Raw genomic sequence first — 25,090 nt, forward strand, 5'->3', positions numbered from 1 at the left:
CCTTCCTCTGTATGTCCTCGTGTCTCCTTCCCTTTCTCAGGGAACAAGGGTTGTAGTTGTAGCCCGAAACGGTGATGTTAAAAATGCTAACAATGTCCTTTAAAGGGATAGTTCACCCAAAAATGAAAATTTGATGTTTATCTGCTTACCCCCAATGCATCCAAGATGTAGGTTACTTTGTTTCCTCAGAAAAACACAAACGAATATTTTTAACGAAAACCGGTGCAGTCTGCCAGCCTTATCATGGAAGTGGATGGGCACCAGACCTTTAAAAGTAAACAAAAACATGCACAGACAAATCCAAATTACACCCTGTGACTCATGATGATACATTGATGTCTTAAGTCACGAAACGATCGGTTTTTGTGAGAAACTGAACAGTATTTGTATCATTTTTTACCTTTGATACACAGCCACGTCCATCTCTCCTGAGCACGAGTTTGTGCACGTCACATGTGCACGCGCTTCTGGCGTAGTATACGCAAACGCCGTAAGCGATCTGTTGCATGTATACGACACTCATTGTTTACACAGAGCACAGAGATTGTGGATATAGCGGCTATTCAAAATGGTTATTACTTGCGCGTATCCTGATTGTTTAAACCGATTTAAAGCTAAAAGATTACATTAGTTTGCACAAACTCATCCGGGACTTTTCACTGATTTCCCCCTACGGCGTTTGCGTATTCTACGCTAGAGCGCGTGCTCATGTGACGTGACTGCCAAACTCGTGCACATTACAGATGGACGTGGCTGTGTATCAAAGGTAAAAAATTATATAAATACTGTTCAGTTTCTCACAAAAACTGTTCGTTTCATGTCTTAAGAGATCAATGTATCATCATGAGTCGCAGGGTGTAATTTGGATTTGTCTGTGCATGTTTTTGTTTACTTTTAAAGGTTTGGTGCCCATTCACGTCCATGATAAGGCTGGCAGACTGCACCGGTTTTCATTAAAAATCTTCGTTTGTGTTTTTCTGAGGAAACAAAGCAACCTACATCTTGGATGCATTGGGGGTAAGCAGATAAACATCAAATTTTCATTTTTGGGTGAACTATCCCTTTAAACTCTCCTGGCTGGCTCGCGCTATGCTTTTGGGGCAGCGGTGGCCTAATGGTTAGAGAGTCGGACTTGTAACCCAAAGGTTGCAGGCTCGAGTATCAGGTCCAGCAGGGATTGTAGGTGGGGGGAGTGAATCACAAGCGCTCTCTCCACCCTCAATACCACGACTGAGGTGAGTCCCTTGAGCAAGGCACCGATCCCCCAACTGCTCCCCGGGCGCTGCAGCAATGGCTGCCCACTGCTCCGGGTGTGTGTTCACGGTGTGTGTGTGTGTGTGTGTGTGTGTGTGTGTGTGTGTGTGTGCACTTGGATGGGTTAAATGCAGAGCACAAATTCCTAGTATGAGTCACCATACTTGGCCTCACGTCACCTCCTTTCCTTTCCTTATTGTGCTTCAACCAAAAAACTGCACCTTCTGTGAGATCTTTCAATTCATGATACAAATGTGAAGTTCTTACATTGTAGACATAGCAAACACATCCATATTATTCCTTGCTCTTTTATGCATTACCGTGTCAACTAGCTATATTGTGTTGGACTGAGCTTAAAGTGTACTATGGACAAAACATAATGCTTCAAAATTTGAATTAGAACGTTCCATTCTATACATTTTGTTTGAAACTCTTTCTACACTAAGGGGATCTGTTGGGTTTCTCTCTATTATGAATCTTCATGTGCCTGTCAAGGCTTCCTTTTAGACTAAAACAGTTTCCACACTGAGAGCATGTGTAAGGCTTCTCTCCAGTATGAACTCTCATGTGCTTGTTAAGGGTTCCTTTTTGATTAAAACTCTTTCCACACAGTTTGCATGAGTAAGGCTTCTCTCCAGTATGAACTCTCATATGAAGGTTAAGGGTTCCTTTTTTATTGAAACTCTTTCCACACAGTTTGCATGAGTGAGGCTTCTCTCCAGTATGAACTCTCATGTGTCTGTTAAGGCTTCCTTTTTCATTGAAACTCTTTCCACACCACTGGCAGGTAAAAGGGCTCTCCATGGTGTGAATTTTCTGGTGGACTTTAAGATGTCCACTTTGAGCGAAACTCTTTCCACATTGAGAGCAGGTGTAAGGCTTCACTCCAGTGTGGACCCTCATGTGAATGTTAAGGCTTCCTTTTAGAGTGAAACTCTTTCCACACTGTTGGCAGGTAAAATGGTTCTCCATGGTGTGAAATTTCTGGTGGACTTCAAGGTTTCCTCTTTGATTGAAACTCTTTCCACACTGTTGGCATGTGTAAGGCTTCTCTCCAGTGTGAATCATCATGTGTCTGTTAAGGCATCCTTTTAGAGTGAAACTCTTTCCACACTGTTGGCAGGTAAAAGGGTTCTCTCCAATGTGAATCATCATGTGTCTGTTAAGGTGTCCTTTTAGGATGAAACTCTTTCCACACTGTTGGCAAGTGTACGGCTTCTTTCCAGTGTGAATAATCATATGTGTTTTAAGGCTTCCTTTTTGAGTGAAATTGTTTCCACACTGAACGCAAGAAAAATAACTCCTAGTTCCTGTAGTTTGAGCTCTTTTTTGTTTAGAAGTCTTTTCAGACTGTAAGGAACAAAAAAACTGATCTTTCTCTTCAGATTCATTCAGATCTTCTCTCTCCTCTTTCAGCGCTGTTAGGTCTAAGGTGGAAAAAAAGGAATAAAAGTTAACCCCAGTTTAGTGGCACAAAACAATTAACATCAAAACATGTAGATATGTAATGCATGTATGCTAGATCCTATACCAGGGTGTCCAAACCTGATCCTTCTCAGCCGGTACCCTACAGAGATTAGGCTGGCCGTTATACAATTAATAATAAAAAAAAATCTAGGAAATTTAATGACAGAGTTTAGGATCTACATATATCTATAATCTATACACAGACTGATCTCAATGTTTCTGTACCATTTTTGTCTCCTAGGGAATAAAATGCAACAAATTTAGAGAGAGACGAGGAAAAAAAAAAAAGAAAAATTCATCACACAATTCTTTCTGAGGTTTTATTAAGAGGGCAATTATGTTAGCCAATCAAAAAACGGGTTGTTACACTGACCTGTTAAGCCAATGTCAAAGTTTATTCATCTAATTTAAATCACTTTTAAAAACAACAAGTGTTTACTAAAGTGCTGTACAAGCATACTTAATTTAAAACAAAAACACATACAGTAGTGTGGAAAAGTGTTGGCTTCCTGATTTTATTTTATTATTATTAATTTTTTTATTTTTTTCATCAAGATGAGTTCTGGCAAAAATGAGACAAGCCTTTATGTTCTTTTTGCTCAGCAGCGTTTTTTGTCTTGGAACTTTCTTGCCATGCAGGCCATTTTTGCCCAGTCTCTTTCAAGCATGAAATAATGAACAGGAAGCCAATGGAGAGGTGCCAGAATTGGTGTAATATGTTCTCATTTATGTGTTCCTGTCAACATAAGAGCAGCAGCATTCTGTACCAACTGCAAATGTATGAGAGAAGCCTGGTTAATACCTAAACATATGTATAACTCTTTCAAAGTCACTAAAAGATAGAAGAAGAGCTTGACATTAAGACTTGATATGCGCTTGTCCTTTAGACAGCTAAATCAATCATCCATTTGAAGAAAAAAAGTAAAAAGTTATATGTAATAAAAAATAAAAAAATAATTTGTTGTTCAAGTAATTTATTTACAAGCAATATTCTCATTACAATTTCATTAGCTCTAACATAAATAAGCATGTGGTATCTGTGGTATTTATCACATTAAATTGATGGATGTAATTTTGTATCAGGATTAATTTAGATGTAGCTTTAGTCAGCATGCAGTAGCTAAATGTCATTACTTACATTTCAAGGTTTGTGCAAATGACTTTAACATAAATAATTTTCTTAGATACTTTTGCATAATTAGCCTAAGTGCTAGAAATCAATGATTCTAATATTAGAAGCAGATATTGGGTTTAATGTTACTGAAAAATATATAATTTTTTTAGGCTAATTCCATATTATTGTTACAACTTAAATGCATGATCTCATAATGCATTGAAAACAAATGCTCAGTGTGAACGCAGGATATTGAAGGAAGCGTTAGTATTTGTCATGTGATCTCAACACTTCTGTCAAATGTCTTAACATTTCTACACTCCTGTGACATTTCTGTAGTGAATTCAGCTTTGAGAATGAAAACCAACCTGTTTGTTCCTCAGTATCTTCATGTTTGACTCTGAATGTTTCTTTAATCTTCATGTCTTCACTCTCCTCTTTAATAAACGCCATCTTTCTTTGTTCCTCAGTATCTTCATGTTTCAATGTTTCTTCAATCTTCATGTCTTCGGTCTCCTCTTTAATAAACGCCATCTTTATAATAGTGTGTCACGTGGATCTCTGTTGATTCTCCAGGAGTTTTTCCTGTGTGTTTGAACACTTTGTCCTGTTTAAGATGAGAATAATTAAAAGAAAGAAAAATCAATGCAAACAAAATCTCTGGGTGCGTCTCAATCAGCTCCAAGTTCAGTAGTCAGTGCACTAGTAAGACAATCAGAGAGTTAATAGACTTCTTTATAAAATGTATAAAATATACAAATTACCAAGAAGGTTCATTTTTAGGTAGGTTATTTTTGATTATATAATCAAATATTTCAATTATTTGCATATCATATCTAATATATTACACTCTCATGAAATCATTCTCGGTTGTGATTCACTCGTGTTTGTTTGTTGTTGTCGTTTGTAGTCCGCGTGCCGCTGAATCGAATCACTGAATCATTTCACAAATGATTTGATTCAAATGATCCGGATTCTGAGTCTCTGGCTGCATCCGAAATCGCATACTTCCATACTATTTAGTAGGCAAAAAGCAGTAGGCGAAGAAAAAGTATGCATGAAATCTCAAACACCACAAAAGAGTAGGCGAGATTTACCAGGATGAAGCACTATTTCTCGCGAGATTCAGGTGTACGTATACCTAAGTATCGTTCGAATATGCCTACTTATCTACTATATAGTAGGCGAAATGGGTACGTGAGAAGAGTAACCACAAAAGAATAAGCAAGAGATCCCCAGATGCCCACTGCGTCCCGCCCAGATTTCGAAGCGCCGATCTTTTCTACTTTTCTATCCCAGAAGCCCACGGGAGATCAATAGCCTAAGTTATCATCGAACTTGATGGAGAACAGCAATGAGGGTGTTTTCAAAAGTGAGTAACCTTACACTGTTCCTTGTGTCACAATCGCGTAGAGCAAACTGTTAAATCGTTTCAGGTGTAACAGTATAGTATATTTGTGACTGTTCTGTAAAAACATGTTTTATATGTATAGCAAACAGGGGAGATCCAGTAAACACGTATATCTCCAAAGTGAATGTACATAAACCACATACATCTTAAAGATGATTGTTAAATGTCTATTTAATATGTGATAGAAAATGTTCGAAAACAACTGCAGAAGAGCACGTAATAGACATCTGAGTGTTGTGTGCTGTTACAGTAGAATTCACTGTTGTCAACACTGTTTACTTTATATGAATGGAATGTAAATAAACGCATGTACATATAGTAACTGAACATAACTGATCTTTTTTATTAGTATAAATAGAGGCGCATTTGTGTTGGATAAAATGCGAGTGTAAATGCAGTGTTGAGCACATGAATCACAGAGGTGACTTGAATCTTTTCTGGATGTTACAGGGACAGGACGTGATGGACGGCAGAGACAGGTGAAGGTGGACACGCTGGTCAGCTGCTTCATCAGAATAAAGCTGCAGAATTGGCACAGCTGTTGATGGCAGTTTTTATTTACAGGCTGTGAACACATGATTGTCAGAACAATTACTTTGAATAAAGCTTTGTTTTATGTGTCTTTGACTTGTATTTATTTAACATCAAGGTTACTTTTATTTATTCTTTTACAAATTTATTCGTGTTTCTTGTTGTCAGTTAATAAAATATAGCATTAATTCATTACTTGACTGAGAATTGAGATGTATTCACATTGACTGCATAGTCATGAATATGTCATGCATATGGCGTATTAAAAAAATGCATGTTCATTTTACTAAAAATATAATTAATTAGTGGTTAGCATTTATCAGTATTATTGTTCATAAGAGTTGGTGTTGTCTAGCAATGCATTCCGAGGTCATCTTTAATTTCTAAGTAATACTTAATTTTTTCGAGTGTAAAATCAAAGGTCTTCTGCAAAGACGTGATCTTCCAGCAGCTGATTGACGTCTCCTCTGAGCAGATATTACAAACATTGCAAACAAGGAGGGCAACGTACTAGGTAGGGTTGTCGTGATGCCATTGGGTGTTTTGTGCACCTGTCGCCTTTAATTTATTTTATTATCACTGCAGTACTTATAAGTATACAACCGCAGGAAAAGATAGTAGGCTGTTTTATCAGTAAAAAATCATAATGACAGAAAAAACTGTAAAGGGTTTGCGTACATGTGATTCTCTACATGTGAAAAAAAGATTAAATATCTTTAAATTATCGTAATATTCATATAATCATAATGCATTAAAATTGCATGTGTTGTTTTTTGTTATTTATAATCCTCGGGGATGAAACAAGAGAAATCCCACAATAAAAAGAGGAAAACAAAGGAGATTTCAAGCCAGTTTTGCGTGTGGATAAACAATTTTGCACATAAATAAATTAAAAACATATTCAAGTGGTTACGATTTTAGTTTTTCGTAATAAAAAAAATACATCTTTAAGGATTAAACTGGGTTATAGCCTAAAAACGTACTACAAACATAAAGGTATCTGTTTCTTCTGGAAGACCACAAAATGAGAAATTTGATCAACATAATAATATATACAAACAGATAATATATACAAATAGATGAATTAAACCTGTCGCTCATATCTTTTAAATTGTTGCTCTTGTTTTAACGTCGTAGATCACATGATAACGTCATCATGGCGGATCACATTCATACTCAACGAGATTTGGCTGTAGAGTAGGTACTCTTTTAGCGCTTGTGAAGTACCTACTTATTAAGTATGCGATTTCGGATGCAGCCTCTCACTTCTTATCATCACTCGATTGATTCATGATATAGAGAGAGAAATGAGATGCACATTCTCTGTTACTAACGTCTTAAGTAGGCTTACACTAAATAAAGCATTACAACGTTAGATTTAATAGTTATGTTTTATTTTACATAGCTTGTAAAAACGCTTTAATTGATGCAACAATATCCATTGGTTTAAAAACTTTAAAAGCACAAACCTTTCTTCATGTGAATCACAACAGATGAGGAGCCCGCGCAGTTTTATGACGTCACGTCACCAGAGCAAAATAAAAGTCCCATTGGTGCACTGCTCTCTAGAATCACAAACACATCACAGAAATGCTGTATATAGAATAGAATTTCGTACTCATATGATGATGCTTTTATAAAGTTATTAACTTCGTGAATGTATTAATAATATTCTTCTTTTTTAATGTAAATTTATAACACTTTGTTTTATGTTGATATACCATTAAGTTCACATAAAACTAGTTAATGCTGCTGTGTAACTGTTACAAAGGTTTCAGTGGTAATGTTCTTTTATGTAAGCAATTTTGTTTTAAATACATTTTTTGTAGTGTAAAGGAATATGGTGCATTGATTATTAGCTTTTCATTTTCGTTAATTGGCCAAAAATATGCCAACACATTCAGTTCCCTCCATATCTTCTTTTATTAACAGTGAAACGTTTGGGTAATAAATACAAGACACAATAAACTGTTTATTAGAAACTTTAACTAGAAGTACATCTATCAGAAAAAAATGCCATGTTGTATTAGTGTTATGATTTTAGTGAAGTTAAATGTTTAAAGAACAAAATAGCTTTAATACACCTGCAGGAGACTTGTTTGAGCTGGTCCTGTGTGTCGCTGCGGTCATCCAGACTGACTAAAACACTCAATCACTGGAGTTTTATTCAGATTTCTGGAGGCTGTTCTTACAGATGAAGACAAAGCTCTCAGATCACAAGCTTAAACACAGTATTCAAGGGATGTGATCAGTTCTATACTGTACTCTAACTATAGCACTCATGATCACAGAGATCAGGGAAAGACATTCACACACAACTCAAGTGTTCATTAGCATTAACAAGCACAACAGTTAAAGAGGCAGAAACATCGAGAGCATCACAGATTTGTATTCACACACACCTGAAGCAAAAGAGATTCATTTACAATTGAACATTTACCTTTTTGCTGAATTTCCTAGGCAATAATTTAATTTCAACCAATATAATTTTGTCTTTAACAGTAATGATTGTCACACCTATGGACTGTCCTTGTGTTTGTTTTTGTTTCCATGAGCTCCTTGTCCTTGTTTTTCCTGATGTTCTCTAATGCCCATATTTGGTTTTCCTGTTCCTGTTTCCATTGATTTCAGGAGTGTCTTGTCTTTCCTTTCGTTTAGTTGAGTATTTAAGAGTGATCTGTTTGTGGTTTTCTCCTCTGATGTCTTACATCCTCCAAGTGAATGTCTTTTAAGTTTTAAGTTCACTCCTGAATTTCCTCATCTCCTCGTTTACCGCTCCGTAGAGTTGTGAAATATGACAATGATAATGAAATGATAATAAATAGTAAATATCCAATCATAAATTTGGAAAAGAGGATTTTGAGTGCCTTACCAAATTGCTTAATGTACCTGTGTTAAAAAGTAAATATTTATTTTTTGAAAGTACAAATAGTGATTATATAAACTTAATTCTTCAAGATTCTTTACACATAAAGGCAAATGTATACGCCTTTATTTATACCCAAACTTATTCAACTGTGAGTAGTACTTCATTACTATTTATGAAAAATATGAATTGCACATGTATTTGCACATGTTTATTAAATCTTGATATTCTACATTATTTGGATTTTCATGATTTCCAAGTTACAAGTTGTGTAAAATCATTAGTCAGGAGTGAAGGGTCAGTAAAGCAGACTCAGTGCTATGAATGGACTTAAAACCTGACTGAAATTTTCCAGAAGTACTTAGAAAATACCAAACACAAACTGTTCTAGTACCTTAGGTTAAAGAATTTTAAAATAAATATATTTAGCTTTAGGAGTGTGTGAACATGAATGTGAAATCATGCTAAGTGTCATCTTTTGTCTTTATTGGCTGTTGATGTTTCTGCCTCATTTCTTTAATTGGTGTCTTTGTTTCTGATCAATATCTGAGTTAAATATGAATACAGAGGCTGAAGGTGAGACTTTCCCTGATCTCTGTGATAATGAGTCTATAGTTCTGCTGATTGGATTAGAGTCGCTGAAAATCTGGACAAATTCCTGAAACTCTTTACATCCTTTGCATATTTTATCTTCTAATGACGATCCTGAAATCTGTCTAAAACTCCAGTGATTGAGTGTTTTAGTCAGTCTGGATGACCGCAGCGCTACACAGTAACATCTCAATCAAGATCTGATGAAGATTCACTCAGTCTCCTGATCTTCTCTTCTGAGTTTACTACAGGTCTGGATATTGCGGGTATTTTGGTTTCAAAACTTGTAACTTCACTAAAATCATAACTCTTATGTAACATGAATGCACTTCTAGAGATTGAGTTTGTAAAGCAGGTATTGTATCTTGTATTTATTAACTGAACTGTTCACTGTTAAAAGGGAAGATGAGGAGTAACAGCTGAATATGTCGATATGGGTTTTGCCAATTAAAGATGCAGAAAAGGTCATAATCAAGTTTAATAAAGGAATGGCAGAGAGGATGGGAAATGGAAATCAAGACACATTTTTCTGTTCAATCTAAAGTTAGAAACAAATGTTTTTGTACTTGTCCATCCTGTAGGGACTGAGTTAAACTAGATTGAGGTTGGGGCATTGTGGGATAAAAACTTTTTTTGTATATTGTAGGAAAGCATCTTTTTTTCTTTTTTTTCTCCTTTAATATTCACTGACAAAGACTGTTGATGCTGATCAAATACCATGATGTGAGTCTTAATTTGAAGTCATTTTCATTTATTTGAGCAGATCGGCTTTTTTAAAGAAAAATAGAAAAAAATAGCGCACCTTGTAGACACACAAAGCGTAATATTTTCCCTTCTTTCGGCGCTTCTCACTCCAGTCCAGCGGGTGGCACTAACAGACACACTTCTGTTTGACAAACACCATTAAACCTAAGAAGAAGAAGATTAGTTTCACTGCTCTCTGTTGTTTTGTTGTGATTCGGTTTTAGTTCAGCCTGTGAGAAATGTAGTTTCTGTAAACAGAAAAATACAGTTTTTGAATTCGGTCAGTAAATATCTGTAATATTCTCATCCTCACAGCTGTGACTAGGTTTGGAAGCGAGCAGGAATATCTGGAGAAGTATGAGCTGAACTGAGATCTGATGCTGTGAAGATGTTTGTTAAAGTGGAGAGTGAGGAGAACATGAGTGAACTAGAAACCTGGAGAATAAAACAAGAGGAACCAGAACTTTTGAGAAAAAAACTGGAGGAACCAGAACCTTTGAGAATAAAACAAGAGGAACCAGAACTTTTGAGAATAAAGTTGGAGGAACCAGAACCTTTGAGAATAAAACAAGAGGAACCAGAACTTTTGAGAATAAAACTGGAGGAACCAGAACCTTTGAGAATAAAACAAGAGGAACCAGATCTTTTGAGAATAAAACAAGAGGAACAAGGAGGTTGGTGTTTAATCTTCATTCATCTTTAATGACTGTTTGTGGTACATTATTTCAAAGTTATATTAATACTGAGTTTCAAGCTGCTTTAGATTTAGTTAATTGTAATAGAAACAATCTTTAAAGCAGATCAGTCTGTTAAAGTATAGATGGGGCAGCAAAAGCACTTCCAGATCTAGTAAGAAACATTTAAATTCTGCACAGAATTTTTGGTAACATTTGCTATGAAGCTCTTATTTATAATACATTATAAAGTATTTCTAAGGCATTGTAATGAATCCATCATAAAAAAAAAAAAAAAATCTTATAAAATATTCTCATGAATAATCATAACAATTACAATATACTAAAGTACTTGAGTATTAGGGGTTCTAACTTTTAAGAATATGATTATTTATTAGACACAATGGGTGGCATATTAAATCTACGCAATTTTTAATGGACTATATCTTGTATATAATATAATTTTTTTTTTTTTTTTTTACATTATATTACATTTTATTATGATGGGCCCCCTGGTCTACTGACTAGAAGCAACTTTCCAACTACATGTACATTCCAACTACACTAACACTCCTTTATTAATAGTATTATTCAACTTAGGTTAAGGTTTGGCTAGGTACAAGGTTCACATACTTGCAAAGTTACATATCAGTTTGTCTTTTGTGCAACCATCAAAATACAGTATTAGAATATATTTAGCATACTACTAATAATAATTATTGCTAGCTGACATGCAGTTGAATAGTTACTTATCAAAAGCTGTCTAAAGGGTACCATCAAAATAATCTAACTAATAATACAAACGTGTCATGTTACACATTCATCCGATACATTAACTTTTGGCTCTTTGATAGATAATATTATTGTTATTATTATTACTTATAAGTGCTCTTTGTATGCTTTCAGTAAAGTGACATGCGTAACATGGTAATATATGAGACTTGTGTTTTAACTATGAGGAGATAATCACACGCTTATAAGCTGTAACCGCAAATAAATAAAAATTATAACACATTAAAACTGTTTTATAAACTCGTGAGATGATACAACATAGTATAAGTTTTTTTTTTTTTATAATGCACTATGAATTCATTATAGTGTCTTAAGAATACCCTTAAGGTGCGTTCACACCGGACGCGAATGAAGCGGCAAGCGCGAGTGATTTACATGTTAAGTCAATGCAAAGACGCGAATAGCCATCCTGCGGCGCGAAACGCGCGAATGGCGCAGCGCGCATTGAGCGTTTCAAGCGATTGCCGCGAGTTCAAAAATCTGAACTTCGGCGGAATTCCGCGCCGCGGTGACCAATCAGGAGCTTGCTCTAGTAGTGACGGAGGCAGAAATCCGAAACAACAATGGCGGACAAAATCACCGTTGCTGTCTGTGGTTCCTCGGAGCTGTACGATACATCTTTGGACTTTAGTAGAAACAGGAATAAAAGGGATCTTGCTAGGAATAAAGTGAGTGAAGAGGTCGGACAATCTGGTTAGTTTTAAAAAACGCTCTTTACTCAATTTAACCTACATATACATACATATTGAGACTACAAGCAAGCTAAAGCTGGCAAATTGAGCTCATTCACCTATTTTACAACTACTTTCCCGCTGACGAGTGGCAGAAGCCCCTCCCTTGACGCAAATTCGCGTCTGTTGTGAAGAAAATGTCACGCGCGAATGACGCGAGTAAACTCAAATGTTCAAGCGTTCAACTACGCGCGAATAGCGCGTTTTTTCCGCGCAAGTCGCGTCTGGTGTGAACGCACCATTATAATGCATTATAAATATGGGCTTCAAAGAAAGTGTTACTGAATTCTTTTATGAACAGATCAAACACGGCTGATGCAGAAACAGTAGTGTTAGCTATAGTCATGTCCAATGCTGTTACATCATTAGTTTCAGGGTTTCTACATTTTTGGAGAGAAATTCAAGAACTTTTCAACGAAATTAAAATGTTGCATGCCCCCCGACTCAAATTTAATGTTTTGCTGTAAAATGTGTCTTACCAAGAAATAAACATGTAATATTGTTTAGAAACTGCGCTTACACATTCAAAACAATAGTAATCTTAAGGTTGACTTGTTATTCACTTTTTAGCATCAAATGATGATGTGTTTATGCAGTTTGAGGTTTAAAAACATGTTATTTTCCACATACTGTACATTATTGTTGCTACTCTCTGCCCTACCTTTCTGAAATGCTTTGAATTTCACAAAACTCACTGTTGATGGAAACCGAGGTGTTCTCTGATTGGTCAGCTATCCATGCTTTGGAATTGGCCGGATACCTCAAGCGTGTGTTGGAAATGTTACACCCCTAACCATGTTGTGATACCATTTCTTGGCGCATCGAGACAGAAATGATAAAACCCATTATAAACTAGGCGTTTGTAGCATAGGTGCAAACTCGTGTTTGAAAAGTCAGTACTAATAAAACATAGCCTTAAAGTCATCTGGGGCGACCGTAATATATCTCAAAATTCACATTTTTATGTTTCATTTAGACTAGTTGATCACATATCAGTAAGATCAACTTTTGAAGAAAGACAAACTTTAGTCCACTTTCATTTTTTGAAAAACATTATTTCACAAGTTTATTCTATAATATCAGAGTCTACCTCGTAATCCAGTTAAAATACTGATTTTTACTTTAAAAGCAAAAAAAACTGGATTAGCATTTATAAAGATATTACACATTCAGCAATAGCATACCACTGATTAATATTTGAGGCTAAACTGATGGATATTTGGTTATGAATTTAGTGTAATTATTGCTTTCTTATCATAAGTCGCCCCAAATGATAAGAAAACCACAGGTATAAAAATTTCAGTTAAAATGTACACACAAGAGTTCAAGATGAAAGAAAATTTAACTTTTTTTATTCAAATAACATTTCAACATTTAAATATAACAAATCAGAAGGACACTAACATTTAAACTGAGCAATTCCAATAGGGTCCTCACACCATCGGCTTGGGCCCTAATTAAAGCTGCAAGTAGCAACGAACGGGCCCTTGCCATCTGCGCAGTTGCCATCCCGATAGCATCAGGAAAATGGTGCCCAGTTGGCACATGCATTCACAGTAACACTCTACCAGTTTGGATTTGAAGTTTACAGAATTGAAAGGGTTGCACTTTAAATTCAACACACAGACACATACACACAATATATACAATTTTGCCATCCAGTTTAATTTCTTAACATTAACTATATTAGTTAACGTGAACAATAATTAAATAGCATTTATTAATGTTAATTAATATTAAGCTAAAAAAAGTATTCATACATTATTATAATGTAAATTTGTATCTTTTAACAGTTTATATACTGTGAATTAACATGAATATGAACAAAGTTCATGTGGGTATACAGCAATAGACAATAAAGTGCCATATAAACACTTCATTCTTTCAGAATATCTTTAAAAAACAAGTTGAGTATTGTAATGAGGCGATATGAATATAACTCATCTTATAATGGTATAATTTTCATATTTATGTAGATTACACCACATCAATGTGTATTTCTTCCTCAAAGATGGTCTGCAAAACAGCATTATTCCCTGGTCTCTCTCCCTCTCTCCCTTCCCCCTACACTCACTCTAACACTCAACACACATACTTACAAGCAGGCAGAGTGAGAGCAGATTTCTGATTTCTTTTTTTTTTATTTTCTTTAATTCATAAAGCCTTGTATACTTATGAGATTAACAGCATTTGCTCAGAATGACTAGTTCTCTGTCACTTTAAAAAATAACCACAAAGATATCCAAAATATGCTCGCAATTTAGCATCTCCAGAATCTTCTCTTCATGTTGATAAAGTTTGATGTGAACAGCATGTTGCTCTTATGATGAGTATGAATTTGTTTACAGCCTAATTTTTCGCAAAATCCACATTAAAATCAAAATATCTGGCTTCCTGTTGGTCGTAGCTAATAAGTTTAATTTAGAAAGTTGTCCAGCTTGATGAGAACAATTTAGGTGACCAATGTTTAATAGCTCATTGTAGCATACAGTCTAAACCGTTTATTTGATCTACCCTGGTCTCCAACTTTCTGTAGCTCTAGTGACTCTAGCACACTGCTATAGAAGCTTTTTTTCTTTACCTCTCTCTTTTCCTTGCAAGATACTCTGCTCTTGTTGCAGGGTCGGAGTGGACTTTCTGTCTATGACGAGCAGTCTTCTCTTTGCTTGTTAATCGTGCCATCTAGGAAATAGGTAAAACAGGTTAAAACTTGTTTAAAATGAATAATGCATGTATAGTCACATAAATGGAATGTCATTCTGTATATATTTTAAAATGTTCCTGTAGGATTGTACTACAACTAAAAATAAATGTTAATCCCTATAAAATGAATGTAAAATGGCTGAATTTAGAATAAAATATACAAATAATTACGCTTAAACAATTAACTCTACGTATATAATTGATGTATATAATATGAAAACTACAAATACAGGACCTATATCTATCATTTAAAACACTCAGCAGTGGTCGCCCCACATAATACTCGGTCACCCCATATGATGTTTTCAAGTTCACTCAAGTATAACAGGCTAACAGTTAGCCTCAGAAACCAAACTACCTTCCTCTAGTGACATGCCACTATCAAATTTATCATCAAAATATAGATTTGTGGGAAAAAAATTATAATTCACAGTTTTGGGGTGGTCGCCCCACATGATGACCAAAAGTGACTATGACATTACAGCAGTTAAAAAACTTATTTTTCTTACTATATGAGAGAGACTGAGTTACCTTACAGTTGTTTCCAGGGGATCTTCACTTGTGTCTGGCTGATGCAATATCCCATCCTTGAGATGTTTTTCAAAATAAAGGTCCCAAAATTGTCGTTTGTTGAAGGTCGCCCCGGATGATATGGATAGAATCAACATAATTCGAACAACATTCATTTGTATATTATGATAGAAACATATGTGCAAATGCTTTACAGTTTTGTCAATGGATGTAAAACATGTTTGAAATTATGCCAACTAGGAAAAGGAATATATTTAAGTTGATTTTAAGTGTTTTTAAACCAGTTGTCCTAACAAAATGGACAGTCACTCAATATGATGTTTTGACTCTTCGGATAGCAGAAAATGATGAAAAACTTAAAAATTTGGAGAAGTAAGAGTGGTTTAGTAGGTGAAGAAGGTATAACAAGTAGATGAGAAATTATGTATTTTTTAGTTTTTTCTGCAAAATAAAATTAACCCGTACAGAAAAAGGGGGCATCACGTATTGACCCAAATATAACTTAAAACACTGTTTTATAGTTGTGTCCTCATTTGAAAGGCCAAACAAAGAATATTTGCTTTTGGAATGAAATGCACTGCGTCTCCACAACATGGCGCTGCAACACTACTACATCCGGTGAAGTTGCGCCTTATTTCTTTTCATATTCATATTTTTATGGGATGTGTTACGCTAATCTACTCACGCCGTGTTGTGGACAAGTGGGGGGGTTTGAACGAGCCAATTTAGGGAGGTGTGGCTGAGTCTTAACTTTCATAATAAATATCTCTTTGGTTTTGAGAATTTAAGCTTTGCAGCTTCACAAATCTTATCTAATGCACAAACAGCTTGTAACACTCCAAAGGAAACCGCATCATATGACCCCTTTAAATTATCTTTGTTATTGATATCCCACACACCAGCTCTACCAAATCCGCTTATGGCGACACCATCTGTAGGACTTATTGGCACTGCTCTCAAATGCTAGTTTGTTCATGTTTTTAAGCTTATAACAAGTTACTGAAAATGAACCCTTTTTACTTTTTATTTCAGATTTGATTCAAGAAAAAGAGGAAAATGAAGAATCAAGTCAAGTTGAGGAGAAAAAATATTCCAAAAATGGAGAAAAACCTTTGAGTTGCTCTCAAGCCAAACAGAAATATTTAAATAAAAGAAGAGCAGAGAAATGTTCCACCTGCACTCATTGTGGAAAGAGTTTCACTAGAAAAACAGGTCTTGAGCGTCACATGAGAATTCATACTGGAGAAAAACCATTTACTTGTGATCAATGTGGGAAGAGTTTTTCATGCTCACCAAGCTTTAAGGAGCACATGAACATCCACACTAGAGAGAAGCAGCACACATGTGATCAATGTGGTAAAGTGTATTTAGCGGATTCAGGTCTGAGGAATCACTTGAAAGTTCATACAAAGGTGAAGCCACATTCATGTCATTTGTGTGGAAAGAGTTTTTGGTGTCTACAAAGTTTGCAAGTATATGAGAATATAAATACTGGTGTGAGAGAATCCATGTGTTCCAAGTGTGAAAAGATTTCTACTTCAGTAACTTATTTAAAACTGCATAAGAGGATCCACACTTATGAGTGTTCACAGTGTAACAAGATATTCAGTAAATCAGGAGACCTGAAAACGCATGAGATGATCCACACTGGAGAGAAACCTTATAAGTGTTCACACTGCAACAAGAGATTTATTCAGTCATCATATCTGAAAATACACGAGAGGATCCACACTGGGGAGAAACCTTATGAGTGTTCACACTGCAACAAGATATTTAGTCGGTCAGTACATTTAAAGACACATGAGATGATCCACACTGGAGAGAAACCTTATGAGTGTTCACACTGCAACAAGAGATTTAGTCGGTCAGTAAATTTGAAAACACATGAGATGATCCACACTGGAGAGAAACCTTATGAGTGTTCACACTGCAACAAGAGATTTAGTCAGTTAGTAAATTTGAAAATGCATGAGATGATCCACACTGGAGAGAACCCTTATGAGTGTTCACACTGCAACAAGAGATTTAGTCGGTCAGTACATTTGAAAAGACATGAGATGATCCACACTGGAGAGAAACCTTATGAGTGTTCACACTGCAACAAGAGATTTAGTCGGTCAGTAAATTTGAAAACACATGAGAAGATCCACACTGGAGAGAAACCTTATGAGTGTTCACACTGCAACAAGAGATTTAGTCAGTCAGTAAATTTGAAAATGCATGAGATGATCCACACTGGAGAGAAACCTTATGAGTGTTCACACTGCAACAAGAGATTTAGTCGGTCAGTACATTTGAAAAGACATGAGATGATCCACACTGGAGAGAAACCTTATGAGTGTTCACACTGCAACAAGAGATTTCGTCGGTCAGAACATTTGAAAACACATGAGAAGATCCACACTGGAGAGAAACCTTATGTGTTCACACTGCAACAAGAAATTTAACCAGTCATCATATCGGAAAATACATGAGAGGATCCACACTGGAAAATAACCGTATCATTGCACTGCATGTGGGAAGCATTTTGTTCAATCATCTGAGTAAACACAGACATGCAAAAAAAATCAGTTGCTTTTTTTGTCAATATCTCTGGTGGATTTACACATAGTGCTCTAGCATGTAAACGTATACCCATCCCTACTTATAAATTAGTAGGAGAGAGATCAATCTCATTAGTTTTCACTTTTTCTTTCAGTAGTTAATGATCATTTTGCTTTCAGTCATTATTAAATGTTATCTTTTTATTCATACATTATCTTCACTTTTATATTTTATTAACACCATTTATGGTCAACTGATTGTATTTGCATAAGAAAAAAAAATATTTTATCTTTAATAGTTGAAAGCCATAATGTTTTAGGCTTTGTTTTAAATATCTAAATAAAGTTTTTAAATGGAATTAAGTTAAAAGCCTTTATTGCCTTTATTTTTCTGCATACAATGAAATGAGGAACATTACTCCTGACTGGTGTTAGAAAAAAAATATGAGACTAGAGACTACAGACTGTACAGTATCATCATAAAAGTATATACAACAACCGACGAGTCGTAATATTGCACATTGAGAGATATACATAGGCCTATATGGGGAGATGCGGGGGGAGTGAATTTCAAAGGAGGGGTGGCTTTTCAGTTCCAAGTGGATATAGGCATGACATTCTGGCTAATGCCAGAGGGGCCAGACTATTTTCTTTAATGTGTGTGTCACAGTCACCTGTCTCACCAGCCGCTGTCACCCATTTCCAGTCAACCGTCTGCCTTACTACACTACAAATCCCAGTTTCCCTCTTTCTCACCTGCTCCCTGATCCCAAAAGAGATCATGGAGATCCACTCAAACTAGTGCAAACCACAACACACACACTATATACTTATTCACAGAAATAAGTATTCTCACTGACAGCGATGTGTAGTGCAACATCTTACACAAACTCAGCTGTTAATTACATGACCAAATGTTTTCTGTTTGTTTTGGAAAGTGAGAAATGCACCTGTAAAACATTATTGACACTTTTCTAACTTTGTGTTTGGACTATTCAAATTACTTCCACAAGAGGAAAGAATGGTGGACTACACCATGCCACAGGTGCCAGAGACAGGTACCAACATTCCACGCTTCAAGTCTCCAGCAACAGATACGACCATAATCTGAGCCTCCAGCCTGTGAGGAAAGAGATATTTTCCACGAACAGAGTCTTCGTCCAGCGAGACAACAACAGATGCAGCATGTCCTGAGTCTTCATCCAAGAGAGACCAAGTTCTGGTCCAAGATCTCTAGCCTAGAGAGGCAGAAGACAAACAGACATTTGCAACAATGTTAAGCTCCAGAGAGCAAAACTTCACTTCAGGTACCTTTGTTCCAAGCTAAGGGCCTTCAGCACCTAGACCTGGGCCACATCTGCGTTTTCCAGATCTTGTGACGCTTTGGTGCTCCAGGAGATCAGCATCCTACAGTGCCCTCAGTACGAGAATGTATCTGTTAGCGCCTCACCCTTGCTGAGCAGACTCAGTACTTTGTTGCTCTGTTAGTGTCCCTTCCTTCGCAGGTAGCAGACTCAGAACAAAGAGTGTCTTTTGAAAAGGAACCCTTAAACCTTTCCGATGAGATTAGAATTTGCCACTTCTCCCTTTCCATGCTGTGATTGGCTGGTTGCATTGGAACATGGGGTAGCCCACCCTTCTTTTCTTCTTGTGGATTTAATTTGCACAGTTCTAACACAAAGTTAGAAATGTGGCATTAAAGTTTTACTGGTGCATTTCTTACTTTCCAAAACACAGTCAGTAAACATTTTGCACGCAGTGACGCCCAATTAGCTGCCACACAGACGTCCTCTACAGACACTCCTCTGAATAACGCCCATGACGTAACCATGCCCCTTGTCGAGTGTGCGCACACCACCGTAGGTAGGGGCAAACCCCTGCTTCTGTATGCAATAGAAATCGCCTCCACAATCCAATGTGAAAGGCGTTGCTTACACAGCGGTCTCCCCCGAACCAGGTTGGCAAAACACACAAACAGCTGATCTGCATGTCTGACCCGTGTCTGCTCCACATATGCACTGAGAGCCCGCACAGGGCATAACACATGCAGCTTTCTGTCCTCCTCAGAATCAATAGAGAGGTTTGACAGAGCGGGCAGCTCAAATGGTAGAGCATTAAATTTCCCTGATGAGACTTTAGGCGTATATGCTGCAATCGGACGCAACACCACTCTAGATCCATCCAATGCAAACTGGATGCATGTGGGATGCACTGACAGCATGCAGGTCACTGTAAAAGGGATTAATACATATAATTTAGCTCAAAGGGAATCGAATAAGATTCAATAGGGAATTTGAACAGAATCGCTGTTTTACGGCTGTTCCAGAGTCGACCCGCGATTCATTAAACAAGTCGTGTAACAGAAACTCTGCAATAGATATTACTATCCAGAATATAGTGAAACACTATATATTAGCACAGTAGCAAAATCAGCAGTTTAAGACATTAACTTGTAAGCACAAAACAAAAGATACTTATCTTTTCTAATAAAAATATGATTTTATTGGATAAACCTAACACATACAAACTAATCTAACATAAACACACATTCACACAGGTTGCAGAAAGAGAAAGTGAGCAAAGAATGAGTTTAAAGGAATGAAAATATGAAGTCCCAAGTTTATAGCAATATGTGCAATTGCTTAGACCTGAACAACCATCAATCACTTAATTAACCCTCGTATTGAGTCTCTCAAAGAGGTTATTAAACTTTATATCAAAATGCACCAGTTCAGTTAGAACCTGGAGGTTACTTGCGCGTTGCCTTTGTATGAAGGGAATTCCTGTCTGTCACGGTTCAAACAAGGAGGTCTGGGTCCAAATGCAGGTTGGAAAATGTTTTAATGAGAATAACCACTGAACAAACAAAAAGGCCAACACGGCACAAACTGAAAGACTAAATAACAAAATCAAAAACTAAATCAAAAGCCAAGATCTGAGAATACACAGGAGACGAGACAATGCAGACATGAAGCAGGAGAGAAAGGTGAGAGTATTTAAAGACCGGATAATAGTGAACAGATGTGAGTGAATCAGTGTTAACGACAAGGACAGGTGAATGCTATCAGAAGTGCAGTGCAGGAACAGCGACCTCAGGTGGCTGAGGGAAACCCCACAGCCCCAATCATGACAGTACCTCCCCTCAAGGGAACGGCTTCCAAAAAATCTAGAGGGAGGAGGAACAGGGGAAGGTGAATCAGGGGGAGGGATGGCGGGCCAGGTCCGTGCAGCGGAGTCACGCAAGCAGGCCTTGCCGCCCGCGGAGCCTCAGCGGACGCCGCCGCATTAGGCACGGAAATAGCGGACATGGCCGCGTCAAGCACGGAGATAGCGGACGTCGCCGCGTCAGGGACAGGACGCGCAGCCGCCTCAGCGCCAGGAACAGGACGCGCAGGACGCACAGCCGCCTCAGCGCCAGGAACAGGACGCGCAGGACGCACAGCCGCCGCAGCGCCAGGAACAGGACGCGCAGCCGCCTCAGCGCCAGGAACAGGACGCGCAGCCGCCTCAGCGCCAGGAACAGGACGCGCAGCCGCCTCAGCGCCAGGAACAGGACGCGCAGGACGCACAGCCGCCTCAGCGCCAGGAACAGGACGCGCAGCCACCTCAGCATCAGGAACAGCGATGGCGGTTGTCGCCACCTCCTCGCGGAAGAGCGTCTCCACTCCCTCCGCAAAGCAGGAGCGCTTCCGTGCAGCCTCGGCGCTGCGGGCGTCCATCGCCGCCAAGCAGGCGTAGATGAACTCAAACCTAGCGGCCGACGCCGCCTCAAAAGACATCCCTGCAGTGTCAGGAACAGAGCGGGTGATCGCCGCCCCCAAACGCACGTCCGCCGCCTCCTCAAAAAAAAATCCTCCCCGCTAGACCCATCTTTGATGTCTGCATTCCGTCACGTTAGCACAGAGGAGGTCTGGGTCCAAATGCAGGGAAGGTGTCTTTAATGAACATAAACAAATAAACAAACAAAACCAAAACCAAAAGGTCAACACGGCACAAACTGAAAGACTAAATAACAAAATCAAAAACTAAATCAAAAGCCAAGATCTGATAATACACAGGAGACGAGACAATGCAGACATGAAGCAGGAGAGAAAGGTGAGAGTATTTAAAGACCGGATAATAGTGAACAGATGTGAGTGAATCAGTGTTAATGACAAGGACAGGTGAATGCTATCAGAAGTGCAGTGCAGGAACAGCGACCTCAGGTGGCTGAGGGAAACCCCACAGCCCCAATCATGACACTGTCGCTCATTCTAAAGGGTTTTCCCGAGGTTGCTGATTGGTTGGTGGTCGGTCAATGTGATGTCTTCTTGGGCGTTGGCTGGATGTGAGAGTTGTGCACTGTTAAAGTTCAGGTCCGCGAAGACGTTTGGGTCGGTCGCGGCTTGCACAAAACTTAAGAGAAATAAAAAGATTAAAAGTAAAAGACAGAAGTGTAATGATCTCCTCATGTTTCCTTTAGAGCAGCGTATGGCATGCAGGCCAGGCAGCGCCGAGACGCGGCGGCACAAGAGAGCAAGGGTATGGAGTAAGCGTGAGAGAGTAAGAGGGCGATTTGAAGGTGTCCTGAGTTTTTAAACTCAGCTTTTGGACACATCCCAAATGGTGTCTTGACCAATTAAAACATTTTCCTAATTCAAAGGACTGTTAGTTGCTCCTCCCAACCATAAATCACAATGTCATCTGATCAGTCCCGTGATCCCAACTTTCCTGCTCTTGGCAAATTAAATTTGGACTTGATTTCGATAACGAGACTAAAATACACTTTGCAAAGAATTGAATTTCACACATGGCGTCCAGAACGAGAAACAAATCCCACGAAGGCACCATTGATTTCGCAACGGGCCTCAGACGCCACGCCCCCTTAATCTCCGCAATCAGGCACTGATACAGTGATAGGAATTTACGCCCACTCCATTCTTCAAAAACACGCCTCTTCAATTCCCTGTCTTGCGGACCGCCCCTGGACAATATGTCCGCCCCACCATTCAGATGGCCTGGGATGTGTACTGCCTTGAGCGATGCTAGATATTTGTTGCTTCATATCAGAAGCTTCCATGCGAGTTGCAACAGGGGAAGAGAGCGGTATATATACGACACTACAGTCATGTTGTCAGTCTTGATTAACACATGTCTGCCCTGTAAGCGCTGCGCAAAGTGTTCCAGTGCCAGATAAACCGCCTGCAACTCCAAATTATTCATATGACGCTGCTTCAGATCCTCTGACCACACCCCTCTTACAGGGCTCCCCATCCCTGTAATGACGCATCTGTCGACACCACTATATGTGAAGTAACTCTGCCCAGGTGAATCCCCTTCGACAACGAGGCGGGGGTTCTCCAGGGAATCAGAGCCTGAATGCATGCTGACGTAATTATCACCTGGCTGTTCAAATGCCCATCGCCCATTCGTGCTCATCGCCCACCTCTGGGAATGCACGCATAAAAAGGAGTCCCAGCTGGACGACTGCTATCATCGAGGCCATGAGCCCCAGCTGTTTTAACACCAGATGAAAATGGATCCGCTTGCCATTCTGGAAATGGGCCAGACTGCTGCAAAAGTCCCTCGCCCTTCGTACCGACAGGATAGCTGTGTTCTGTACGGAATCTATCTCTAAACCGAGATATGAAATCTGCTGACTCGGAAACAGGGAGCTCTCCCGTAGATTTATTAAAAATCTAAGAGCCCGTAAATGAGAGACAAGTATTTGTGTCTGTAACATCATTTGCTCTCTGCGGCCAGGAGTAGGTCGTCCAAATATGCGAACACTCTTATGCCCTGATGCCGTAACAGTGCCAGCGCCACACACACACTTCGTAAAGACCCATGGGACCAGGGAAAACCCGAAGGGCAGGACTTGAAATTCGTATGGCATCCCTTTGAAGGAGAACCTCAGAAACTTTCTGTGCCCCGGGTGGAACGTGACGTGGAAATACTGCGTGCGTGCCCGCCCCGACTCCCAGGCACCGGGCCTCGGTGCTGTCGCTGCCGCCGGCCTCTTGGCTGGTGGGGGCCGTGAAGACACCCCAGACCCTCGTTGAGCAGCCGACTGCGCTGGTCTGTTGTACCTCCTCGGCATCGAACCCTTTAATGACTCTGCTTGTTTTCTTTTTTTTTCTCTAATTTTTTTATTGAAGGTTTTCTTTTTTTTTCCACATTTAAGCAGAAACAGTGTATTACACTGTTGCATTAAACAGATGTGGAGAAATACAGCAAACAAAACAAACAGTAACAGTAACAGTTGCTGGTATCTATTATTTAAAATAAAGTACTTGAAACAATCAATCTTTAAGCATCAGTTTCAGTGTCATATTGCATCCATTATTCCCATTTATTATTAAAGGCATTTTCTTTCATTCTAAGCCGATATGTCATTCGTTCCATGGTGTAGACCTCTCTCACGATCTCTAACCACTGATTTGTATTGGGGGGTTTGGCCTTGTACCAATTTCTTGTTATTGCTTTCTTACATGTGACCAGTAATATTTTAGTTAAATATCTATCTTCTTCTTACACATGACTTTTCAAACTTCCAAGGTACATAACTTTACATTCCTTGGGTATTACATATCCTAGAATATCTTTCATTATATTGTGCACATTTTCCCAGAATGAATTAAGTTTATGACAATTCCAAAAGATGTGTGTGTGGTTTGCTTCTTTCTCTCCACATAACCGCCAACATATATGTTGGGAGCCAGTTTGTTTACTCTTCCATTTAGGTGTAATGAAGTATCGGGTCAGATTTTTCCATCCAAATTCTCTCCATATTCTAGAATTTGTAGTTGAGTGTTGCGTTTCACACATATCTTGCTATTCTTCTTGGGTAATACATTTATTTAATTCTCTTTCCCATTTTTTTTATATGTATAGCGTGGAAGTTGCTTCTGAGTCTCTCAGGCTTTGGTACAATACTGATATTACCTTAAAATAAGTTCCACTGTACGTCTTAGTCAATACATCAAGTACACCATTTAAAGTTTTCACAATTTTTATTTCCTTCATGAAGTAGTCTCTTAACTGTAAGTATCTGAAGTGGTCCCTATTTTCTAATCCATAGCTTGTCTTTAGCTCTTGGAAGCTCATTATCTTCCCATTCTCTAACAGTGTACACATGGCTGTAAGTCCTTTCCCACCC

General features: G+C 38.3%; 2 protein-coding genes across 2 annotated transcripts in view; one reads left to right on the plus strand and one right to left on the minus strand.

Moving 5' to 3' along the window:
* Positions 1-1,566: 1,566 nt before the first annotated feature.
* Positions 1,567-9,848, minus strand: LOC141323651 (uncharacterized). The gene is made up of 2 exons (XM_073833489.1): positions 9,801-9,848; positions 1,567-2,604 (listed from the first exon to the last, which is right to left on the minus strand). Exons 1-2 carry the CDS (start codon positions 9,846-9,848, stop codon positions 1,696-1,698), a joined length of 957 nt encoding a protein of 318 aa, XP_073689590.1. The 3' UTR covers positions 1,567-1,695.
* A 518-nt stretch (positions 9,849-10,366) lies between these two features.
* The window catches only part of LOC141323667 (uncharacterized), an 81,077-nt gene continuing 66,353 nt past the window's right edge, over positions 10,367-25,090 (plus strand). The window contains exons 1-2 of the mRNA XM_073833491.1: positions 10,367-10,652; positions 16,442-17,831. Coding sequence (XP_073689592.1) covers positions 10,367-10,652; positions 16,442-17,831 — 1,676 coding nt within the window. The remainder of the gene's footprint in view (positions 10,653-16,441; positions 17,832-25,090) is intronic.

The sequence above is a fragment of the Garra rufa genome, chromosome 1 (assembly GCF_049309525.1).
Source record: "Garra rufa chromosome 1, GarRuf1.0, whole genome shotgun sequence".
Taxonomy (NCBI): domain Eukaryota; kingdom Metazoa; phylum Chordata; class Actinopteri; order Cypriniformes; family Cyprinidae; genus Garra; species Garra rufa.